The 24,136-nt window shown below is 40.4% G+C and overlaps 1 protein-coding gene across 1 annotated transcript; it reads left to right on the top strand.

The window, feature by feature from the left end:
• The first annotated feature begins 281 nt into the window (after positions 1-281).
• On the top strand, positions 282-23,648 carry LOC117830286 (pyroglutamylated RF-amide peptide receptor). The gene is made up of 7 exons (XM_034708339.1): positions 282-440; positions 849-1,247; positions 9,273-9,431; positions 14,914-14,975; positions 15,444-15,679; positions 19,983-20,080; positions 22,658-23,648. The coding sequence occupies exons 2-7, from the start codon at positions 875-877 to the stop codon at positions 23,047-23,049; spliced, it is 1,320 nt and encodes a 439-aa protein (XP_034564230.1). The 5' UTR covers positions 282-440; positions 849-874; the 3' UTR covers positions 23,050-23,648.
• Positions 23,649-24,136: the final 488 nt, after the last annotated feature.

Here is a 24,136-nt window from a genome sequence, read left to right as displayed (position 1 = left end):
AATGTAATAACTTATTACATAATGCGGCAAAATTTATTACAAAATGCGTTGGGGCAGTTTATTACAAAATGCGGCAGTTTATTACAAAATGAAATGAAAAAGTTATTACATTTTGGACGTTTATTACAAAATGCACCATTATTACAAAATGCGGTTCAACAGGGCTCCACCAAAGTGTCAGTTTGGACTGGTGACAAGCTACACAAATATAGCTGTCTTTCCACATCCACTATTTGTATGTGTACAGCTATCATGCACAAAGGGAAACAGGAGTAATCTGCTTTGATTGTAGGTGTGACTGCAACCCGATTACCAGTGATCAGCCCTCCTGCAGCGGAGTGATACAGTTTAGGGTCCAAATCCTGTTTGTTGTATTCTATAAGGCACTCCTGAACTACCACCTGCGAAATCCACACGATCATCACTACTATTGTATAAAGGTGAGAAAATTGAATTGTGCAGACTCCCTATATGCTGACGGATTTAAAGCAGTTATATCTCCTGCACAGACTTTATAAAATATTCTCACATGCGGATTTAGACTTCATCGTACAACTTCGTCAGCAGAGCGGTAATTGGTCCGTCATCCATTCCTCTTTAGTCCACACATACAGTGACTCTTCCTCTCTCTCTCTCTCTCACACACACACACACACACACACACACACTTACGCACACACATGTTCATCTCTGAACATAAACACAGATGAACAGCTGCGGCAGAGCAGCAGCATCAGCATGTGTGGCTGGGTGAAGGAGGAACATTCAGTAAATGCGCACTAATAGGTCCAAAGAGAAGGTTTACGCGTCTGATTCCTAACTTGTTTTATTCTTCTTCTGCAAACAAGTTGATATCAGGTTTGGAGCCGCGTATATGAGGATGGCAGCAGCTTCGACAGATGCGGAGCAGGGGTCCACGAAGATCACCCCAGAAGCGCTGCAGGAGATGCTCCAGTACTATAACCTGAGCCGGCAGGAGTTCATCAACACCTACAACATCGAGCCGCTCGTTTACATCCCCGAGTTACCGCACAGTGCCAAAATCACCTTCGTGATTGTGTACATGGTGATCTTCGCCCTCGCTTTGGCTGGAAATAGTTTGGTTATCTATATAGTTTTGAAGAAACGCGCGACGCAGACAGCGACGGATGTTTTCATCTGCTCTCTGGCTGTCAGTGATCTGCTCATCACTTTCTTCTGCATACCTTTCACTCTGCTGCAGAACATCTCGTCTGAATGGTTTGGGGGTGAGTTATAAACTTCTCTAACGTACTTAATAGTAAAAATGACTATATGAATGTGCCAAATGAAGCCAGGTGTACACGATGTTAAGGATGCTGTCGTATTACGCACTTGGAAATCCGCCTTAAACTTCTTCTAATGCATTGTGGGGAACAAAGAAAAGCAAAAAAAAAAATGGAAATATTGCATTGCAAAGTCCAGAAAATGCATGTTTAAAATTATGAACGCAGTGTGCATGAGGATGGAGTTAAGAAATGTACTCGAGATAAGCTCCATCGTTTTCAGTCACCTGTTAATATGATGTTACTCTTTCCTGCAATATGTCATATTAAAAGAGGTGAAATAAAGACGCTAAATACATGTAACGAATGTTAATAGCTCAAAAAGAGTGAAATATCATGGGGATCTTGATAGGTCTACAATAAAGGAAATAATAGGCTGAACCTCAAGTGATAATTAAGTCATTAAAGCTTCATTTTTCAGGTGTGCCTGAATTGTTGCACGAGAGAATAGCTGTGGCTCAGTGATGGAAGTAGTGCAGATCGATATCTGGCTCCTGCATGGTGAGCTGAACTCTAAATTGCCTATGTAAATAGAGCCCTCTGTGTCACCATGAGCTGGATTACATGGGCAGGTTAGTGCCTCTAATGGCAGCCTTACCTATCATTGTGTGAGTGTTGTGTGAAAGGCCAGTGAGGCTTGTAGTGTAAAGCACTCTGAAAGCTTCAAAGTCGAAGGACGTTCATTTGCAGTTTGGACGAAGATACTGACCATTTTTTGACTTTTGGATTTGTTTGGTATATCAGTGAAGTGGAAAAAATATCCTGAAACCTTTGTTGAGTAGTTTTTCATTGGCCCTATGTTGTCTACTATTTATTTACATTAGGCAGGTTTGAACTAGGATTTTCAGTCCCTTGTTTATTCTGCTGTTGGTACTAACACAGGAATGTATTCCCATTTAAACCTCCACACATAAAGTTGCCAAGCCTGCCATTTGTTCTTCTTAGACTGGTGATTAGGTTCTTTATGAACTGGTGTTCAGGGTTCTCTGTCTGGTTGAAGCACTTTGCAGCACATTTCACTCTCATTACTCTTCATCAAAAAAATTGTCAAGATTTTAAATATCTCCAAAATAAAAGACCTTTCAAAAGTAATGAGCATGTGTTACAGACATTTTATTCATTTATTTATTATTTAAAAGGACCATGCATATTAATTAACACTTCTGTAAATATGCCAGAATTAGCCAAAAGGCTAGTTTACACCCGTAGTCCCTTGCCAGATGTTAGAAAGGCACATCTGGCTGTGCTTAGTCTTGCTTTTGTTTGGTGTATACCAAACTTTTGACCGAGTAACTTTTTAGTTTTGTATTTCAAGGTTGACACGGTGATAGATAACAGAGGTTTGTTCCCAACTTTGCAGAAGTTGGATGAGCAGTTATGTAAGAACAGACAAATTCAAAGTTCTCTGGCCAGAGGTATAGATACCCAAAGATAAGAACAAATCGTGCTAAAAACTTGTTCATTCCCATGGTAATAACTCAATTAAATAAGATGCACAAGTGATCTAAGGTTGTCTACAAGTACACCAGTGTTATTTTATTATTTGTATTTAAACTGTGATTGTTGTTTACATTGGGCTAGCACTGACTACTACTGTGAAACAGCGACTATGGGTTGTTTGGATCAGTTTGTTGTGTGTGTCTGATGTACCTTTCATGTTGTTGTGTTATTTTAAAGCTGTGCTGTACCACAAATTGCCTCTTGGAGGACATTAAAGTTTTCTAAACTAAACTAATCCTCCTCACAACATGTCCTTGTTGTGAAATCAATTTATAGAAACATCACAAATGTGGTCTCTCTGGACGATCTGCAGCCTCTCAGTTTGTAACATCATTATGCATGCAGTGATCTGAGTGGGCGGGGATGCTATGATAATGAGGCGCTGCACTGATTGGCTGTCTGAATGTTGTCTGAGAGGGTAGGATGCAGACTGGTGTAGACGGATGCAGAGGTAGAAAAACACCAAAACAAATATGGCGAGTGTTCAAGGAGAACCCCCACGAGAACACGAGGCAGCTGCTCATGTTGTTGCAGCAACAATTACGACAGCATGCCTCTTAGTGGTACATGACAATTTCAGTCTTATTCCTACTTGTTTGCCTATTGCATGTAACTATGAGGTCCGCCCTTGTTGTCGAAGCAGTCGGAGGTGAAGTGGTGGGCACAAACAAACAAATTTTCACCATCTGTTGTGGGCATGTTGTTGCTTATAAAAAAACAACCACTGTTTTCTTTAGCCCTGCGGTGGTTGGACAAAATGTAGACATTGTGTCAGCAGGGCCCGCTCAAGGCGCAGAAGATAAAGGCGGTTGCCTCGGGAGCCACAATCTGGAGGAGCGCCTTAAATCCCAAATGTTTTGAATGTGGCCTTGTATGTGATGAGAAATATAGGCATACTGCCCGAATAACAATGTCTTTGCTCTTTTCAGTTGCATTCAACCCTCCCTCTCTCAGTTGCTCGACCACTCACTCACTACTCACCCCCTGACACAGCTTACAGCAGGAGGAGGAATGCAGAACATTAAGGGAGAGGAGGCAGAAAGGGGGAGGGGGACAAGTTAGCCTTAATAGAAACATCTCATTAAAGGAGGACTTTTTAACACGGTGTACATTTCACTTCATCATGACCGCTGGTTCAGCTGTTTGATTAGCAAGACAATGCACGGCTGATACTATTATGTTCAAGTATGCAAACAGGCAAGTATCAGCATATGATGAAGAAAGAAAAGAGATAGCAGTATATGATGAAGAAGGGAAAGATAGCAGTGTATGATGAAGAAGGGAAAGAGAGAGCAGTGTCTGATGAAGAAAGAAAAGTGATAGCAGCTTATGATGAAGAAAGAAAAGAGATAGCAGTGTATGATGAAAGAAAAGAGGTAGCAGCATATGATGAAGAAAGAAAAGAGATAGCAGTGTATGATGAAGAAAGAAAAGAGATAGCAGTGTATGATGAAGAAAAAAGAGATAGCAGCATATGATGAAGAAAGAAAAGAGATAGCAGTGTATGATGAAGAAAGAAAAGAGATAGCAGTGTATGATGAAGAAAAAAGAGGTAGCAGCATATGATGAAGAAAGAAAAGAGATAGCAGTGTATGATGAAGAAAGAAAAGAGAGCAGTGTATGATAAAAGGAAAAAAAGATAGCAGTGTATGATGAAGAAAGAAAAGAGATAGCAGTGTATCAAAAAAGAAAAGAGATAGTAGTGTGTGATGAAGAAAGAAAAGAGATAGCAGTGTGTGATGAAGAAAGAAAAGAGATAGCAATGTGTGATGAAGAAAGAAAAGAGATAGCAATGTATGATGAAGAAAGAAAAAAGATAGCAATGTATGATGAAGAAAGAAAAAAGATAGCAGTGTATGATGAAGAAAGAAAAGAGATAGCAGTGTATCAAAAAAGAAAAGAGATAGCAGTGTATCAAAAAAGAAAAGAGATAGCAGTGTATGATGAAGAAAGAAAAGAGATAGCAGTGTGTGATGAAGAAAGAAAAGAGATAGCAGTGTATGATCAAGAAAGAAAAGAGATACCAGTGTATGATCAAGAAAGAAAAGAGATACCAGTGTATGATCAAGAAAGAAAAGAGATACCAGTGTATGATCAAGAAAGAAAAGAGATACCAGTGTATGATCAAGAAAGAAAAGAGATTGCAAAAGGGGTGAGCCCGACTAAGGATTTGCTTAGTTGAATCTAATTCATCAGATTTTGCCCATAGTCGACGAATAGTCGAATGTTTGTTTTTCCTTATTGACCCAAAGTCTGCATGATGCTGACTGCATGACAATATTACGCATAACCCTTTACAATTAAGAGACTCGTAGCTTAAAGTAAAAGGGACAACAGAATATTCTAAGTATAAAACTTAGATTTTTTAAATCTATATTGCACGCAAAAACAACAAGGTTATGTAGAGAAAACTCAAATAAGGCCGCTGGTTCAGCTGTTTAATTAGTAAGACAATGCACGGCTGATCCTATTATGTTCAAGTATGCAAACAGGCAAGCATCAGCATATGATGAAGAAAGAAAAGAGATAGCAGTATATATGATGAAGAAGGGAAAGATAGCAGTGTATGATCAAGAAAGAAAAGAGATGACAGTGTATGATCACCGCCTATAGTGTATAAAATAGCATCAAAGGTGACAAAACACTGATGTCTGAGCTGTCTCCCAAAAAGCCCCATGATGTCCTCTTGTCTTAGCATATTGTAGATCTTTGTGTATCTGTTGGATCTGTGTTTCATTATGGCATAGATAATGATGCCATCCCCATAGACAAATGTTGCCCCCCCAAAAAATTTGGGGTTCCAAATTTTAATCTTGCCAAATTTGCCAAATCAAGCTAGGGCCAGCCCTGTGCGTCAACTTTTTATAACCAGCAACAGAGCAATTGGTGTTTCTGGCTCTCACCTTCAACACCTTGACTCTGCAACACCTAGCAACACTACAATAAGCTAGATGGAAGCTGAATCAACCAAGGACTGAGAGTGGGAGAGGTTTGCCATGCCGATGCAAATGACCCCTGTGACCCCTGTGACCATGTCGTCACAGGAGCTGGTTCAAATTGCCTTGTAGAAGCTGTGTGTTATGTTGATGAGATACAGAGGGGCTTCTAGGTGGCTAGATTGGATGATGAAAAAAGGTAAACAAGTGCTTCTTAAAAAATGTAAAAATCATGAAAAGGTTCAATATTTTCATCAGTTGCTTCATATTTAAACATTTTAAGCCTTTTTCTATTTCATTTGGATAGTTATACCCTCCGGCTTAAAAAAATAATCTTAAAATATGTTCCGTTTCCAGCTACTCTAAGAATTTTGAGTTATTCGGAGGAAAATGAACCTTTTAACAATGTTATAGTTTTTTTGAGATGCACTACAAAGGCAAGGTAAAACCTTTTTGTCATCATATGGGACCTTTAGAAGATGACAAAGTCCTAATTTACACCTGGTATTAAGTGTGATCAGCTTTTAACACGTTGTCTGCTTCAAAAAAAGGCATGTTAATTAAAGGTGTAAATGGATCGATCCTAATCTGATCAGATCTGCCTGACAACGTATGGTATGTGTAGTGTTAAGATAAAGGTGTAGACATGACCCTTACTGCTCTTGTGGTAGCTTGTTCTCACCTACCTATTATTCCACTCTGACCTTTTGACCCCTCCTTTTTCTCTGAAGAAAAGAGATGTCAAGTCGCTGAGAACTAGAACACACGTAGGTTGTATAAAAGAGGACTCAGACACCACCTTATCTTTCACTTCTTGCTTCTGATCCAAACTCTCTGGCTGCTGAAGATCCCCTGTTTCTCTTCAACTTTCCCCTATTGATATTCAACCCTCTCATCAGACAGACAGCCAATCAAAATGTATTTAAGACTCATCTTGTTAAGCAGGGAGGAAGCTTCTCCTCAGACATTTAAAGCCTTAATAAGGGATACTTTGAACTACTTCAGTTCTTTCACTTAATGAGTTAAACAGCAGATTCTTTATAGCAGCCTCTTATTACAAACTTTTACTTCATTGGTTGAAGAGATACAGGGTGTAAGGACAATCTAATTTCGGGTGCAGCCACCTGGCATAACAGTTTTACTTATTTTTTTTTATCCTTAACATGAAATTAAGGCCTAGCTTAAGGCGAGGGCCTGTCAAAATAACAGCATGGCTTTTTCTGTGTATTTCATGTGGATGATTGCAATTCAAAACCAAAAATGTACAGAAGAAAAGGCCCTGCACATCTACTTCATGGGACAGGTGCGTAGGAGAGGTGTGAAAATCTCACAGAATTAGAATGACATGAATCCCACACACTGCCCAACTTGCAAAAAGAAACCATTTTAATGGAAAAGTTTCGGCACTAGACTTTCATCAGGGCGAACCTGGTTTGGTTTGCCTGATGAAGGTCTAGTACCGAAATGTTTGCCTGTCCAAGTTGGACAGTGTGCAGAATTCTTGTAACTCTAAAACCAATCATGTAAACAGGATCAGGATACTTTCTGAAGACCTGGGTGGCCTGACTTGGGCACAAAGTGTGCAAACACATTAATAAATATGAATGAATTTACACTTTTTTTTTTTTTTTTTTGCTTTTTTCAAGTTTATTACATAAAGTTAGTCAAACGAAGAAAAAAAACGAAAAAAAACCAAAACAATACAAATGGATAAAGTGATATACAACAACCAAAGAAAAAGGATAATAATGATATTAAATAAAAGTAAAGAAATACTAATTAATTTTCAATAAGATTGCAATTTACATTGAATCAGAATTACATTGAATTTTGATAGACTTCTTACACTTGCAAAATATGGGAATGTATTACCATTATTAGTGTGAGTGACATCCAAGGGGGCTTAATTCATATAGTTAATTCAGCGAGTTGATACATATTTGAAAATAGACAAAGTGTATACCTGTGTACAATTTCATGTGTATATTAAGCATTGAAAAGAGGAGAGAAGCAAGCGTTAAAGATACAAAAATAAATAGAGCATTTAATAAAATGAAGAACATGTACTACTGCCAAATAATTTCTCACTTATAACCAGTGAATCAATTTAAGCATTGCTACTTGTGTATCTCTCCCATTTCTCCCATCTTTTTTTTTAAAACAAAGAGCTGATTTCTGATTTTCACCGTAATTATCTCCATTCTATAAATTTCATTTACAAGGTTCTTCCATTTGGTCTTTACTAAACTGTCATTTTTCAGCCAACGTCTTGTAGTTTGTTTCATTATTGCTGCTCTAAAAACTAAGAATCACTCTCTTTTATCTCTTCTGGTAATTTTCCTAAAAGGAGGACATGTGGGCCATGATTCAGAGAGATGCCCAAAATGTTTAAGATTTCTTGAAGGCTGTCATCCCAAAATTCCCTTATAACTTTACATGACCAAAATATATGACTGTGATTTGCCATTTGTTCCCCGCATTCTTGCCAACATCTTGATGTAATGCTATCTTTGTACTTACTTTGAATTTGGGTTGTCTTAAAATATCTTCATAAAATGTTCCACATTTACTCTCTCCAGTAGTTTGAGTTGGTTGTGTGTGTAATTTACACTTTCTATCTCTACAAATCACATATGCCTGACCAATAACATGAAACATCTTCTATCTCATCTTCTAACCATAATACTCTCTGGTGTTTTTTCCTAATCTAGAGAATTTGTATTTGCTGTATGTTGCAAAGAAGTGTTTGTTTAGACAGTGCCCTTAAGTTTTTTTTCAATCTTTGAGGGCCTGCTTCCTCTCCTACACGTGAACACTCAAGTGTCACATGTTTTTCTACAGTTTGTGAGGATGGTTTTTCAAAAGCGCTTTCTCTAATATCAAATCGACCGCCCAGAGCATTAGAAGCCACCCCTGGCTGCCTCTCTGGACACGCGCCTGTACGCTGAATGTGTTGAAATACTCTTGAGTGCAGTCACGAAGTGCATAATGCCTTTTTTTCTTTTATGCATAATCCTTAATATTACATTAAGGCTTTTCTTACAGGTGAACACACAACGTAAGCTTAATTATTTTCTGCACAATGCCTGAAACCAACAAGGACAGCTGACAATCAGTGTACCATAGTGATAACAGGCCAGCTCCAAACATGTGCTTCTATTGAAAGGCTCATTATGCTTGGTGGTTGGTGCATCTTACCATGCAAGTCTCCACCTGGGTTCCACCTCGATGTTTCATTAAGTGTGAAAAGAGTGTGTGTGTGTGTGTGTGTGTGTGTGTGTGTGTGTGTGTGTGTGTGTGTGTGTGTGCGCGCGCGAGGGCCCGTGTTCAAGAGCGATCAGAGAGGGTCGTTTTGTCATTTTAATTCATCCCACCACAGGTAGATACAAAGGAGGATGAGGAGAAGAGCTCCACTGTGTGTCTAGTCTCTAATCTAACAATGAAGAGGGGTGTGAGCTTGAATTTAAATGTTTGGTGTTGTTTTCCAGGGACCTCCTTTTTTGTTGATGTCCTTTGTTTTTATTTTCTGCAGGGGTTCTGGTGTGCAAGACAGTACCCTTTGTGCAGACCACAGCCATAGTGACGGGGATCCTCACCATGACGTGCATCGCCATCGAAAGATACCAGGGTATCGTCTTCCCGTTGAGGATGAGGAGGCAGTACTCGTCAAAAAGAGCATACAAGATGCTAGGTATTCTATCTTCGCAAGAGCGGCTTATTAAAACATTTTTTGGTGTGCGTTTGTGTGTCTCAGGAGAATGTGAAATATGAGCATGTTAAAGGCTGCAATTCTTAGAAAGAGTCATGTGGGCTATTGCACATTCCATGCCTTCCTTATAAGTGTTATTCAAACTCGTCATCTGGATGGGATCTAATTCATTCAGTGCAAACTTGTGTGAAGATGTGTGTTAACATTTCTGCAGACCCCAAACCCTCAGGTCCACAGGATGCATGGCGTTACGTGCACTGCGCAGCCGATACGTCCCCATTCTAGTCAATGCTCTTGGGGAATGTTTCTCAACTGGTGGGTCGTGATCCCAAAGTGGGTCGCGGATCCGTTTTGAGTGGGTCCCGAGCCTTCAGATGGGGAAAAAATTGTTTTTTTGCAGAGTGCCGTCTATTCACACTCCAGAACAGTAGGTGGCGATAATACCTTGTAATGCGAAGTGACACTGTTCATTTCACAGTACAGAAGAAGACAATCAAAGTAAGTTTTTGTTTTAATGATAAATAAGCATGGCTAAACACAATAGGGACCACAGATGAAAATTAGCTTATAGCTAACTCTGGCTTGACAGTTTTTGTTTTGCATAGCCCCTGTCAAATAAACTAATAAATAAATAAATAAAATAACGACAGCAACCACATTAAATATGGATTTTCTTATATTTATAACAAAGGAGGACAAAAACCTCTGTGTGTTGTGAGGTGTTGGCAAGTTAAAATTATGAAGCTGTCAAAATTAAAGCAGCATTTGGAAACAAAACACTCTTCTCTCAAAGATAAACCTGTAGAGTATTTTCGAAGACGACTGCAAGACCTGAGGACATCACAAAAATGTCTTACTTCTTTGTGCTCGAAAGCAAGAACAGGCCCACTCCTCGCATCTTCTGGGTGGCACATCGTAGTGCGAAGTAAAAGAAGCCCCACAGCATTGCAGAGGACCTTATCTTACTGGCAGCCATGGACATGGCCAGATAGATGTTAGACCAATCCGCAGTGGATAAACTGAAAACTATACCTCATTATTTGAAAAATGTTCCTTGATTTGGGTCGCTGCTCATCACTAAGGGGTGATGGTGGGTCCTGAAGCCAGACCAGTTGAGAACCACTGCTCTAGGGTCCACAGAGCGTCCTGGACAGGAAGTCAGGCACGAGGATCACATGCAACATCCGCCAATCTCAAAATAAAACATCATATATGGACTCCAGACCATTTAAAGATTGTATAGATCAGAAATACTCATCGATTGTGGATGTAAGCCACAAATAGCCACATATCAGTGATCCAGGTCGACTACAACAGGACTTTAAGATGATAACTGTGTCAGAAGGTAACAGGACAACAAAATAGAGCTGAATTATTATTATTAAACTCACTGTTAAACTGTTAAGTTTCTTTTTTGCAGGTTAGAACCTGTGACATATCATGCAAAATTGTCTTTTTAATGGTTCTCTACCTGAAATATGTGTCCCTGGCATGTCTACAAACCCTCACGAAAATGGAAAAAAATCCATTCTGCCCCTGTTTTGATTTTTCCACCTTTCTGTAATATATGTGTGCTGAAACGAGCCATTTCAGATTTCCGTGTTTTTCATACGTCACAACAACATTCGGTCTGTAACAGAAGTCAGAGCTAGTAGCTTGTTCAGCCCATAGACTGTATAAAATACAACTCAACCCCTACTCCGTTTTTCATTACCTGCACACATTTGTCCTAACAAGGAGCTTAGGAGGGAGGCATGCTAGTTGTAGGCTGTCTTAATAAATACAAATGTCGGTTTTTCTCCCCACGTCTGCAGATTTGAAGATCTAGTGGATACTTTTTATTTTTCATGGAAAAGTGCTAGCGCTAGTTAGCATAGCCACATAGCTACATGTTCGTAGCTGTGTACAAAGACACACGTTGACATACTGACAAATAAAACAACAAGAAACACTAAATCTGTGACCAATCGTTCAGAAAGGTCCTGCTGCAGGTTCCTCTCCGTCAGGATCAGATTCTGGATCAAATTCAGAAGGTTGAAGTAACCCGGGTCTGTGAGCAGCCATGTCTATGCAGCCAACATGTAAACATTAGATCAACGTGCTGGAGAGCTGAGGCCACATCCACTTCCTGAGGGGGCGTGGTTAGAGAGCTCATTCTCATTTAAAGGCACAGACACAGAAAACAGCCTGTTCTGAGCAGGGCTGAAAAAGAGGGGTTTACAGGCATGCCAAAGTCTGATTTCAAGTGTTTTTTTAACAATAAACTTTAAAGACATGTTTTGTGGACCTCTTAGACCAATATATTTTGATGAAAAAGAGCATAATATGTCACCTTTAAAGGCTGCAATTCTTAGAGAAGAGTCATGTGGGCTATTGCACATTCCCTGACTTTCTTATGAGTGTTATTTAAACTCGTCATCTGGATGTGATCTAATTAATTCAGTGCCAAACTTGTGTGAAGATGAGTGTTAACATTTCTGCAGACTCTAACAGAGCAGGCTTCAGGTTTTATGTAGGCAAACATCAAGGTTGATATGCTCCCACACTGTTTAAAATTTATAGATTTGCTTTTACAAGATTGCAAATTGCCAAAGAGAGACGACTCAAGCCGTCCAATTTTGCTCGACAAAAAAGTTTTAGGCAAGCTGTCACTTTGATTCAGCTTCCCATCAAGAGAGACAGCACTATAAGGACTCTCGTGTCAGCCCAGTGCACATTGGCTGTCACGCTGAATGATAGATGTTCCCCGCCTTATCCTAGGAAGAGTGTGGGCTGCGTGTCTGGATGTTCAAGAAATTCAGCAGCAGACTTGGTGAATCCTCTGAAGCTCTCTCTGCTGTGATTTCTACATGAAAAATGAAGATAATTTCTCAGTGGAGAAATATCTGGTTATGTTCGTGTTAATCACAAAGATATATTTCCTTTTTTTGACCTCTGGGTGGTTTAGCTCTGATCTGCTGTGTTTTTTATCTAAATGCACTTTATGGGAAATTGCATTTTCCTGCAAACTCCTGCAAACAAAACATAAAACACTTGATCATTATCTAATGAGAGAGAAAAGCTATTAAAAAAGTGTCATGAAACTGGTCTGCTTCCTATGTATCCAGCCGTTTGTGCACACTGGAGTGGATGATTGCTTCTTTGAACACGAAAAAAAGGATGTCTTAAAAGTGCCTCTTCTGCACTAAAGTTTAATGGAAGGTGCTCTTTGGATACCTCAGCCTTATTGTGCTTAAGTACAGGGGTGGAAGGCACACTGTAAGGTTTGTGTAGAAGTAAAATGCCTTTATTTTACATGTAATACGTTGAAAGTAGCTCATGTGTTGTCACCCTCTCTGGTTTTCATCAAAGCCCTGATTTTTGCAGCCAGCCCTCCACAAGATAGCTTAAGCACAGCCCACCTAAAGTATCTTCAGAGCACCTGTGTGTGATCAATACAAAGACCCAGCAGCACTTCTACACCATGCTGTGCAGTGCTGCTGATCTTGTCTTATACAGTATGAAGTATTTAGCAGAACACACATTAAATATAGAAATGTAATTAAATTATGTAGAAATTAAATATAATATTTGTGATTGTTCAAATTAGTGAATAATGACTTGAACATAAAAATTTTTATGTTTTTGGTAGCTTAGAATGAGCCTGTTATATCTATAGACTGTATAAAATATGGACGTAGTATCCGTGACGTCACCCATCTGTTCCTGAACACTGTTTTGAAGCCAATCGTCGGCAGCAGCCATATTGGAAATGCGGAACTCAACCAGGCAGAGTGTGATGTAAAGAGGCGGGGTTTGAGCCTCCTAACCAACAGCTATGTGTTCCCGGCCGGGAGTCAAGTCAGTCATGTCCTTATTTGGGCAAAAACTCGTAATCTTAATATCTTCTGAACCGTCGCCTTAGAAAAAAATTCACCCCCGTACAGTGTGTGCTGATAGAGAAATTAGCTATCCAGACTACACTTGTTTTTTGAAACAGGCTGTAAACATGTTTATTAATGCTGTAAAGATCGTCTTTTTTGAATTGGTGTCTATGTGGTTTCCGGTGTTTCTGCAACCAGCCTCAAGCGGATTCTTGATGAATTGCAGTTTATAACACTTCCACATGGGCTTCATAGTTTGAGAGCGGAGGTTGCCGCTTGGTTATATCTTCATAAGGAGCAAGTCTGCTTCCATGGAGGCGTCATCTTGCATCGCCAAACTAACCAACTAGTAATACACACGTTTTTTGTATTTAGTGAGACCCAGCATGAAAAGCCCCAGTTGCAAGACGCCAAAAAAGAAGGAAGTGGTTGATGTGGCATGCAAAAAAACTTGTATTGACAGATGTTTTTGATAGTACAAAACTTGACAAACTGAGCATCATACTTATCATGCATCACAGGAACTTCTTGTCCTCGAAGGCCACCGTTGCTTCGCCGACTGTAGGGTGAGTAGGGGAGCTTTTCAATCTAGAATCTGACTGCTGGATTCTGCTAAATAGTCCTATTTCTACCTACCTTTAAGAAGCATTTTCTTTAGTGAAAAACAGGCTGTTTTGGCAAACAAAATAATAACCTTGTCTGACTTACACCCCCCTGGTGGCAGTGCTTGGAGACTTATATGAATAATCAGACTTTAAATGATGGCTTCTTTGGCTTTTGTGGTTCTCATAGAATAGTAATTTATTTCAGGATGTTTCATAACCAGCTAAGAACTCTTCACAGGAGTTTATGGTCGTAGGAGTACTGCCCTTGAAGGGCTTTCCACTTGTTTTAAAAACATTCTGCTGCTTTCTTCCTCAGTTTTGCACCGTAAAGTGTCCTTGTAAAACTACTTTTTGCTCAATAAGTTTTAGTTTTTTTTTTTAATTGTATCCTCAGGTATGATTGCAACTGTTAAATGGATAGACAAGTTCACTGAGCAAAAGGCCTTTGTTTGTTTGTGTCATTTTAATGCTATACTTTTGTGTTCTTCCCAAAGATGCTTGAGATAAGTGAGTTTTTTGTTCAGAAATATTAGAAAATATTTACTTTTAGAACTAATATATCAGGGGCGTGGATTTAAGTTATGCAGCCCAGGTTGGATTCCAGCCTGCTGTCCCTTTCCCGCATGTCATTCCCTCATTCTCTCCCAGTTTCCTACTCTACCCACTGTCCTCTCCTCTAGCATTAAAGGTGTAAAAGCCCAAAAATATAACTTTAAAAAACAACCTACATATCAGACAAAGGTAAAAAAGAAAAAAGAGGAGCGTCCGGCTTTGATGTTTTAAGTAGAAGCAGCTTCAGTGGTTAGTCTATCATGATGTATAACAAAAGATTGTCAGCTTATAATTAAGTGAAGAGTAATTTAACCGTGAGCTGCTGTGATAGTGACTTCTGAATTAGTCACACACTGGTGGATTCCCTCGTTCTCTTTCCTCTTTGAGCCCTTTGTTTTCCCCAAGTAGATATTATCAAGGCTCATGTGTGTTTGCTTTCTGCAGGGCTGGTATGGATTGCCTCAGTGGTGGTGGGCTCGCCAATGCTGTTCGTTCAACAACTGGAGGTAAGAGTCGGGTTTCAAATCAAATCCTTAAAAACAAATCATTCCTTCAGCTTTGGGTGTCTTGAGGGTAAACGGGGACACTTCACACAGTCATTTATTCTAGTTAGTAGTAAATGAGGATAATAAGGGCAGTAATGTTTGTTTTAACCTAGAGAACTGATCTTGTTAATTCAAAGCTGTTGAGTGCACTTTACTTCATGTTGTTTTTGCATCTTGTTTAGAAAGACCATTAACTGATTTTCTGTGAGCTGCCCTCCACATAAACACATAAGGGTTGCAGAGTTAACACTCATAAGCTGTAAGAAAGTGACAAATGGGTGTGTGGAATGAAAATGCTGTGAAAACAGAGTGATGCTTGACTCTGATGCAGTTGTAGTTTCTGTAACATAAGGTTCACAAAGCCTCACATAAATACCACCCTGTCAGTAAGAGCTTCTTACAGACTCTCTCTTCCTTCTGCTTTTAAAGGTGAAGTACGACTTCCTGTACGATCACTACCACGTGTGCTGTCAGGAAAGTTGGACCTCCACCACTCACAGGCAGGTGTACACCACATTCATCATGGTGGCTCTGTTCCTGCTCCCTTTGGCAGCCATGCTGTTCCTCTACACACGCATCGGCATCGAGTTGTGGATCCGCAAGAGGGTGGGCGACTCGTCGGTCCTGGATACCATGAACCACAGGGAGATAAGCAAGATCTCGAGGTAGGTTAGATGTCAGAGCTGTCTCGTATCGAAGTCATATATGTGCCTTTCCACCTCAAAAAAGGCTGCAGGCAAGGAGTGGATCACATTGTAATTGGCTTCATTTGTAAGCAAGACAACCTTCAATGTGGGGAACAAAAGAGGCAAAACAAATGGGCTCTAATGCAATCTCAGAATGATTTTTCTACCTCTGAAAGCAACTTGGCATTTCATTAATCTCTGTAAACAGTGAAATTCCAATAAATAGAGTGAAACTCAAATCTTGCCACTTAATTTGATTGTCAAACTATAAACGATGACAAAGAACACAGCAAAAGAAGTCCTGGCTTGGAATGTTAAACTAACGTGTAACCGATGAAGCATCAATAAAAGTCCCAAAAATTGGTTGTGGCCTAAGAGGCGATGTCCACAGCAGATGATAGCCAAAGGGTGTTGAGACTGGTCTCCTGGTAGTTTGTGAAGTTTTCAGGGTTTGTTTTCTATACCTGTCAACACAGCTGATAGTAGTCATGGGTGGGAAGCCAGTGAGGGATCACATCTTTGAAGTTGTTCAAGCAACTGCACCCTTGCTTGTCAATATCACTCATTTTTCAGCCACCTGACAGCCTAAACTTTTCTGTTTTACTGAGTTTTGGAAGAAAAGTTTGGATCTTGAAGCTTACCTTAAGTTTATGTTGGTTCCTTAAACTTGTCTTTGATAGAATAGAATAAGCGAGGGATAATGTATAGTTAGCAGGTGGCTGTTTGAATCATCATTATCAATCAATCAATCTTTATTTGTATAGCGCCACATCAGAAAAACATTATCTCCAGATGCTTTTACAAACAGAGCCGGTCTAGTCCATACTCTATGTTAAATTATTAACAAAGACCCAACACAAAGACAGGATAAGATCCAGTCCCCTCTTCCTGGCAGGACTCGATCTTATCTCATCTTAATCCACCATGAGCATTGCACCTCACAGTTTTTAGCTAGTTACAGCAGCAAGGAAAAAACGTCCTTATCACAGGCAGAAACCTCGAGCAGAACCAGACTGATGTTAGATAACCATCTGCCTTGACCGAGTTGGGGTTGGACAGAAGGATAGAGGAGGATAAGAAGCGAGAAAACGATGATAGTTATGAGACAGATAATAGTAACAGTAGTAGTAGTAGTAGTAGTAGTAGTAGTAGTAGTAGTAGTAGAAGTAGCTGTTGTCGCTGGAGTCTGGAATGTCCGTAACAGCTGGAGTCTGGAACGTCCACAGCAGCAGGATGTCTAAAGTAGTGACTCAGAGGAACCTATGAGACAATGGAGCTCAGGAACTCCAGAAAGATCTGTTTAGTAACTTCGAATGAATAAGAATCCAGACAGGGTGAGCAGGTCTGGACAAAACCAAACACTTTTGCCAGTGTCAACAGGCATAAGTGAAATATGCTGAACTCCTCTCCTTGGATTGATTTGAGAATTAATCACTGTTGTGATTTCGTTTTGTCCAATTGGAATCAATTGAGTAACACAGCCAGGTAATGATAGGGTAGATCTTCATTGTCTTTGTTATAAATATAGTGAAAGAAAGCTCAGCAGCTTTCTGGCAGTAGCAGAAACAAAACACAGCCCTCAAGAAATGTCACCTTGTCAAATAAATTGGATATATGTGTAGAGAAGCGTGAAGTCTTTGTCTATGTTCATCCACCCACCCAACATGACCTTGTTTTTGCTGCTACTCTACTTTGAGTTTTGATATCTGGTGTTGAACAAATTACAGCTATGGGAAGGACTGATAACAGGCATCCGCTAAAAATGTCAGATATTGATATGTTGATGTCGTCAACTAAAGGGCAGCCGGCGTCTTGATTTACTGTTGTCACATTGATCTGCATTAAGACACATCAGCTCTTCAGAAGAGCTGCAATTTTCAACCAAAATCCCTACTTAACTTCAACTCCTTATTGACTGACAGCCTGGTGTCACTTGAGGCAAAGACAATGAAGAAACTTTCTGTAATATAGTGTAAGGTAAAGTTGATTGGTAATGAAATTCAGTTTCATAACCTTACCGTATAATTTGGGGCAGATTGTTACAATTTATTTGCAATAATAATATCATGATGGCACAGTAAGTCAATCAATCAATCAATCAACCTTTATTTGAATAGCGCCAAATCACAACAAACGTTATCTCAAGACGCTTTTACAAACATAGGAGGTCTAGACCATTCTATGTCAAATTATGAACAGAGACCCAACTTCAAGACAGGATTTGACTCAGTCTGACCCCATCTTAATCCACCATGAGAATTGCACATCCAGTATTTAGCTAGTTACAGTGGCGAGAAAAAACGTCCTTTAAACAGGCAGAAACCTCAGGCAGAACCAGAGTCATGTTAGACAGCCATCATACCTTGACTGAGTAGGGTCTTGAAAGAGGGATAGAGGGGAGTAAGAGAGAGAGGTGATAGTGATGAGACGAGTAGTAGTAGCTGTTGCCGCTGGAGTCCAGCACGTCCGTATCAGCTGGAGTCCAGAACGTCCGCAGCAGGAGGATGCCTACGGCAGCTCAGAGGGACCTACGAGAAAATGGAGCTCAGGGACTCCAGAAAGGGCTATGGTTAGTAACTTAAGTGAAAAAATTAGCAGTGATAATGGTTCAAATATAATATCAATTAAAGCCACAAGCGGGGATGAACGGGCCCTCGCACACCTGCAGCCACTGCCTCTTGTGAGCCACCCCCTCATACGAGCCACCGCCTGATTTTTCGGTGCGATTTCGGGCATTTTAAAGCCCCCAAATATCCATTTCCTGTACATGGCGAGACATGCGTGTTCATTAATGCATCGCCTGAAAGTCTGCCACGCCCACAATTAGTCTGAACGGAAAGCCTCTAATAATTTTGAATCATCAATGTGTCTACCATAGAATGAGCCTTGTTTGGACTGAATTGGAGAAAAACCCTAGGCTGAGATCTTAAAAGTATGCACCCTTATTTGGGCGCCATTTTGAATTTTCAAAGCTAGGTGGCGCTCTTCCTGTTGAGTTTCGGATATGGGTGTAAGAGGCTTTTTTGTGCGTCCTGATGCCATGAATATGCATATTCATTTTCATGCATGTAGCTCAAAATAACCTCTATGGGGAGGTGTTTTTGAAAATTCTAGAGACCCAAAGAATCTCAAATTTTTCACCAGGCCTGATGAGTGTGCGAAATTTTGTGCGCTTTCGTGCATGTTGAATGCCCCAAATATTCGATCTCCTAGGCGGAAGAATAATAAAAAGAATTCCTCGGGTTTCAAGAGAGCCTTCGCCGTCACTGCGTGTCAGTGCTAGGGCCCTAATAAATGATGTAGCTAAAGTGAAACACTTATGAGATGGTAAAATAGTGGAGTTGAAGTTATGGAAGGGTTCACTTTTAAGGGAATAGTAAAAACATGTTTGGTAGTTATTTGGGATGTTGGAGCTCTATTAGACATAAACCCTTTAACGCAGCGACTGGTTACAATTAGAACATCTTTACTTGAAAAATAACGTGAGATTTTAGAATAGAAATATTTGGATATATATTTTCATAAAAGTAAATTCTCACTAGATGTGTTAACAACATCCTATTATCAGGTTGTTTTTTGTTTGTTTTTGTTTTTACTTTATACATATTTTGTTTTGTTAAAAAAGAAAGAAAATGTCATGTTTTTAAGATGTATTGAAATGTGTTATAATGACAAGATATCTCAATAAAAAGAGAATTACAAAAATAACGTAAAGTAATCTAGTAAGATATAAGATAGGGTGTGAAATGTTAAAATATTCTTTTTGGGTGTTTATATGCTGTTGAGAGCAAGGGAGTTGATGTTGTTGAAGCAGATAAATTCTATGAGATGAAAGCATACGTTGCGTGTGGAAACTGGCCTCTTCTTAGAACTAGTGTCATCATAATTTTAATTCTGGTCTTATTTGCTACAGCAGTCAGTTTTTATGCAGAAAGTTAGTGAGCATTGAAAACCATTTTTTTATTGCAAACTTTATAGGAATGTACAGTGATGAAATACATCAATGTTTGGGAAGAGTTTTGAATTTGAAAAATATCAAGTGCATAAAGATCAGACATCCCAAAATTAAAAAATGTAAGATCTCATTGTTCTGAGAGTTCACTTAAATGAACTTAAAAGAAGAGTATTCACAGCCTGAGCCTTTTAATAAATGTATTTGAAAAGAGTGCCATCATTATCAGCTGCACCTGTTCCCCTTGTGCTGTTACATATGGATACATCTGCTTTTACTCATTACCTTCACCAACAGGTTTCCTTTTATGTTTGTCTTTCTCTTCCACAGGAAAAAGAAAAGAGCCGTGAAAATGATGGTCACCATCGTGCTGCTGTTCACCATTTGTTGGGCACCTTTCCACACAGTCCACATGCTGTTTGAGTACTGTGAGTTTCACTGGAAATATAACATTTATCACAATGTAGAGATGGTTTTATTTGTTCGCCACTTATTTCAAACAATCAATCTTTATTTGTATAGCGCCAAATCACAACAAACGTTACCTCTAGACGCTTTTACAAACATAGGAGGTCTAGACCACTCAATGTCAAATTATGAACAGAGACCCAACTTCAAGACAGGGTAAGACTCAGTCTTATCTCACCTTAATCCATCATGAGCATTGCACATTGCAATATTTAGCTAGTTACAGTGGCGAGGAAAAACCTCCTTGAATTTCTACCAGTCCAGTTGCCTTACGGATCAAGCTTTGGAAGCTGCATCTAGCTTTTACTGTTCCTAAAACTACTTGTGTCTGCTTCAAACTAACTAATATGAACATGAGAAAGATGCCTGAGCGTTTGAGTTGGCCCCGCCCATGCTTGCTCTAAGTGTGAGTGAGGGAGACACAGGGGCGCAGGGGTGTTCAATTACCAGAACAATTAAAAACATGATGTATAACTGCATTTTGCAACTCTAAGAGAAGTGATCTTCATTAAGGGCTCCTTCAGAAAACACGGGTGGTGTCAACCTGAAACGACAGCATAAAAAAGTTTCCCCAGCACACTACATAGATTTTTATGGATAATGACACAAAACATACAGCTTTGCTATTTACTGATATAACAATACACAACATACACCATGTTGGTTCTCTCTTCCTTCCAGCTTCTGGTCGGAAACAAAGCATCACTCCACTCACGCTAACACTGTAGTCACAGTGAGAGCGAGGACTATAATTATAATTATATATAATATTAATTATAATTGTCCATACAATACCGTTTGCTGTAAAAAGCTTTATCCGCCTCAGCTTTTATGCATGCAGAGGACGTAGTGCTTGAGTTGCCACTGCGATGGCTCCTTTGACTTGAGCGTTTGCTGCCCACATTTGACACGCTGTCCTCAGGACGAACGTCATCCTCCACATGACCAATGTTTCCATGTGCAGTGGAACCATCATGACCCAAAAAACATTTTTTTGCATTGACAATACACTCATCATTTGATATCATGCTTGCTTTAAACCTCGTTTCATGTTTTTCCTTTTCGTCACAAGGCAATAGGGGCAACAAAGAATCATTAATGAATTTCGCTTCATTACACACCTTTATCAATTCATCAAGAGCACTCTGTACCTCTATTTTATCATCATTCAACATTAGACCTTGCATTGTTTTCCTAATGACCCTTGCTCTATTGAGCTTTGATTTTCTTTCATTTTGTATACGCGCTAATTTACCAGCGAGTGCTTTAGCTGTGAGTTTAATCACCCGCTTTTCAGGTAACCTCTCAGCACCGCCAGATATACTGCTGGCTCTTTGAGCAGCTGACCGAACGTGAACCTTTTCGGTCCCGTTAGCCACATCTGACGCCGCGTTCTCATCCATGGTAAACACATAGTCACAAAATCAGTTCAATAGTTTGCCACGCAAAAGTCAAGTCAGCGCAAAGTCTTATGTCAGTCCGCTTTGACAACCAATGCATTGGATTTCGACAGAGTCATGTGTGCACACATTTTTAAATGGCCATGAACAGTGTAGCGCTACACATACCTCTCAAAACGCTGCGTTGGGCGCCTTGCGGTGATTTGGGTACGATGCTCCACAGGCGTAGCCGTAGAAATAGCACCGTAGCTTCTGCCTCGGGTCCAAAGATCACTGCAGCCGAAATCCTCGCAGCTCCCAGCTCTGGGTCCGACGATGACCGCAGCCCTCCGGGTCCGACGATGACCGCAGCCCTCCGGGTCCAACGATGACTGCAGCCGAAGTCCTGCCCGCTGAAATCCTTGCAGCTCCCCGGTCCTTCCGAAGCTCCAAAACTTCCTCCACCAACGATAGCCGCTGACAGCTCCACGTTCCTCGTGCCTCCTCCGTGACGTGCCAAACGCGCCGGAGGGTTTACAAACAAAGTTCCAAATAGCACGGTTTTTGACAATATAGAAGCTTAGTCTCGTACTAAATCTGCTGGTGTGTTTTGATATCTCCCGGGAATGTCTTGGCTGACGCGTTGTACTGTTATATGTTTGTCCATACAATACCGATTGCTGTAGTTGTTGAAATAACAATTCTTAGGCGTAACTTTGGTTTGCAGCACAATACAATCCATTTATTTGCATCACCGTACAAAGTGTTATACAGCGTCCACAAGTTTTCCATTCATTGAACGAACAAACATTTTGAGACGCGGTTCTCCATGCCGCCTGCCGACGCAGCGTCACAGCATCCAACGTGACGACGTGACAACGTAACAGCGTGACAAGGATACAACGTGACAACGCAACAATGTGACAAGGCAACAACGTGACAAGGCAACAACGTAACAACGTAACAACGCAACAACGATCAAAAACCAACTGCCCTTCCGGGTCAAGACACACATCTGATACCTAGGCGGTGCCGTACCTTTATACCTGTGCCCTTAATCAGCAAAACGATGACACCTTGTGGCACAATATTCGATTCATATTGCTATATTTTTACACTCCTACTTGAGTCTATACTAATTTGCCTTTCTTTGTCTAGATGACCTGGAGAACAAATACGACGGCGTCACGCTCAACATGATCATTGCCATCGTTCAGGCCATCGGCTTCTCCAACAGCTTCAACAACCCCATCGTGTACGCCTTCATGAACGAGAACTTCAAGAAAAGCTGCGTCACCACTCTCTCCCACTGCATCCGAAGGCCCCACCATCAAGGCGGCGCTGTTGTGGCGCCCAGACTCAGCGTGCAGTTCATCAAACCACACAGCAGGGAAGCCTTCCTGGGGTCAGACGAAGGCAACAGCTCGAACCAGAACTCGGGGGAGAAAGGCCATCCGAGTTCCTCGCAGAGAGAGAGCACGCTGGAAGTAATCGGAGAGAAGATCTCCACCATCCAAACAGAGCTTCCAGCAAACAGCACAGAAAAATGAATAAACGCCTGATTCAAAGCTCGGGAGCTGAACTTGTTTACTGGCACTTGACTCCACCAGCTGCACCTACATCAGATGCAAAATGAAGTCTAACTGTTGTGATTTTAGAATTTAAAGCTTAAAAAAAATCACACTGCTATGCCAGAGATACGTTTTTTTTTTTACTCTGGTTGAAAGAGCAGCGGAGAGGAAAAGGAAGCAATGACTGCACTGGGATAATTCAGATTTGGCTGTCAGACACTGAAAGACTGTCATCTGAATTCAGGAATAATTGCCTTTGGGATGCTTCAGAAATCTGCAGGAGTGTCAGCCTGTCAGTACGGCTGTACTACGATACACTGGGAAACATTTTACAAATGGAATCTACTTCAGCTGCAACGGATGGCAGATCTGCTTTTGATGAACTGCTCTGTTTGGATGAGTTCAAGTCAGCTATCAAACATGAACCTCAGCAAAGTTCAGGTTAATTCAATGCAAAATGTTTTATAAAGGATTTTTTGTACCTTGAGAAGAATTTTCATTACTTTAATGTTACACTGAAAAGGGCGTCCTTGCAAACCTCAACCTTGCAGAGATTTTGAAAGGTAAAGGGTGAAAAAGTGGACCACATTCCTTGAAAGGTGACATATTATGCTCTTTTTCATCAAAATATATTGGTCCAAGAGGTCCCCAAAACATGTCTTTAAAGTTTATTGCTCAAAAAAACACTTTGAAATCAGATTTTGGCATGCCTGAAAAACCCTCTTTTTCTCAGAACAGGCTGCTATCTGTGTCTGTGCCTTTAAATGAGAATGAGCTCTCTAACCACGCCCCCTCAGGAAGTGGATGAGGCCTCGGCTGTCCAGCACGTTGATCTAATGTTTACATGTTGGCTGAATATACACGGCTGCTCACAGACCCACGTTACTTCAACCCTCTGAATTTGATCCAGAATCTGATCCTGATGGAGAGGCACCTTTAGCAGGACCTTTCTGAACGATTGGTCACAGATTTTGTGTTTCTTGTTGTTTTATTTGTCAGTATGTCGACGTGTGTCTTGGTACACAGCGACAAACATGTAGCCATGTGGCTATGCTAACTAGCGCTA

This window comes from Notolabrus celidotus, chromosome 18 (assembly GCF_009762535.1).
Source record: "Notolabrus celidotus isolate fNotCel1 chromosome 18, fNotCel1.pri, whole genome shotgun sequence".
NCBI lineage: Eukaryota > Metazoa > Chordata > Actinopteri > Labriformes > Labridae > Notolabrus > Notolabrus celidotus.
This window is presented reverse-complemented; position numbering and strand designations above follow the sequence as displayed.

What these genes read in the sequence shown, in the direction of transcription:
- LOC117830286 (XM_034708339.1), top strand. Translation starts at nt 875, where the DNA reads ATGAGGATGGCAGCAGCTTCGACAGATGCGGAGCAGGGGTCCACGAAG. An exon ending in AAGAGCATACAAGATGCTAG is followed by an intron (nt 9,432 to 14,913) that starts GTATTCTATCTT and finishes TGCTTTCTGCAG; the next exon opens with GGCTGGTATGGATTGCCTCA. An exon ending in GAGATAAGCAAGATCTCGAG is followed by an intron (nt 15,680 to 19,982) that starts GTAGGTTAGATG and finishes TCTCTTCCACAG; the next exon opens with GAAAAAGAAAAGAGCCGTGA.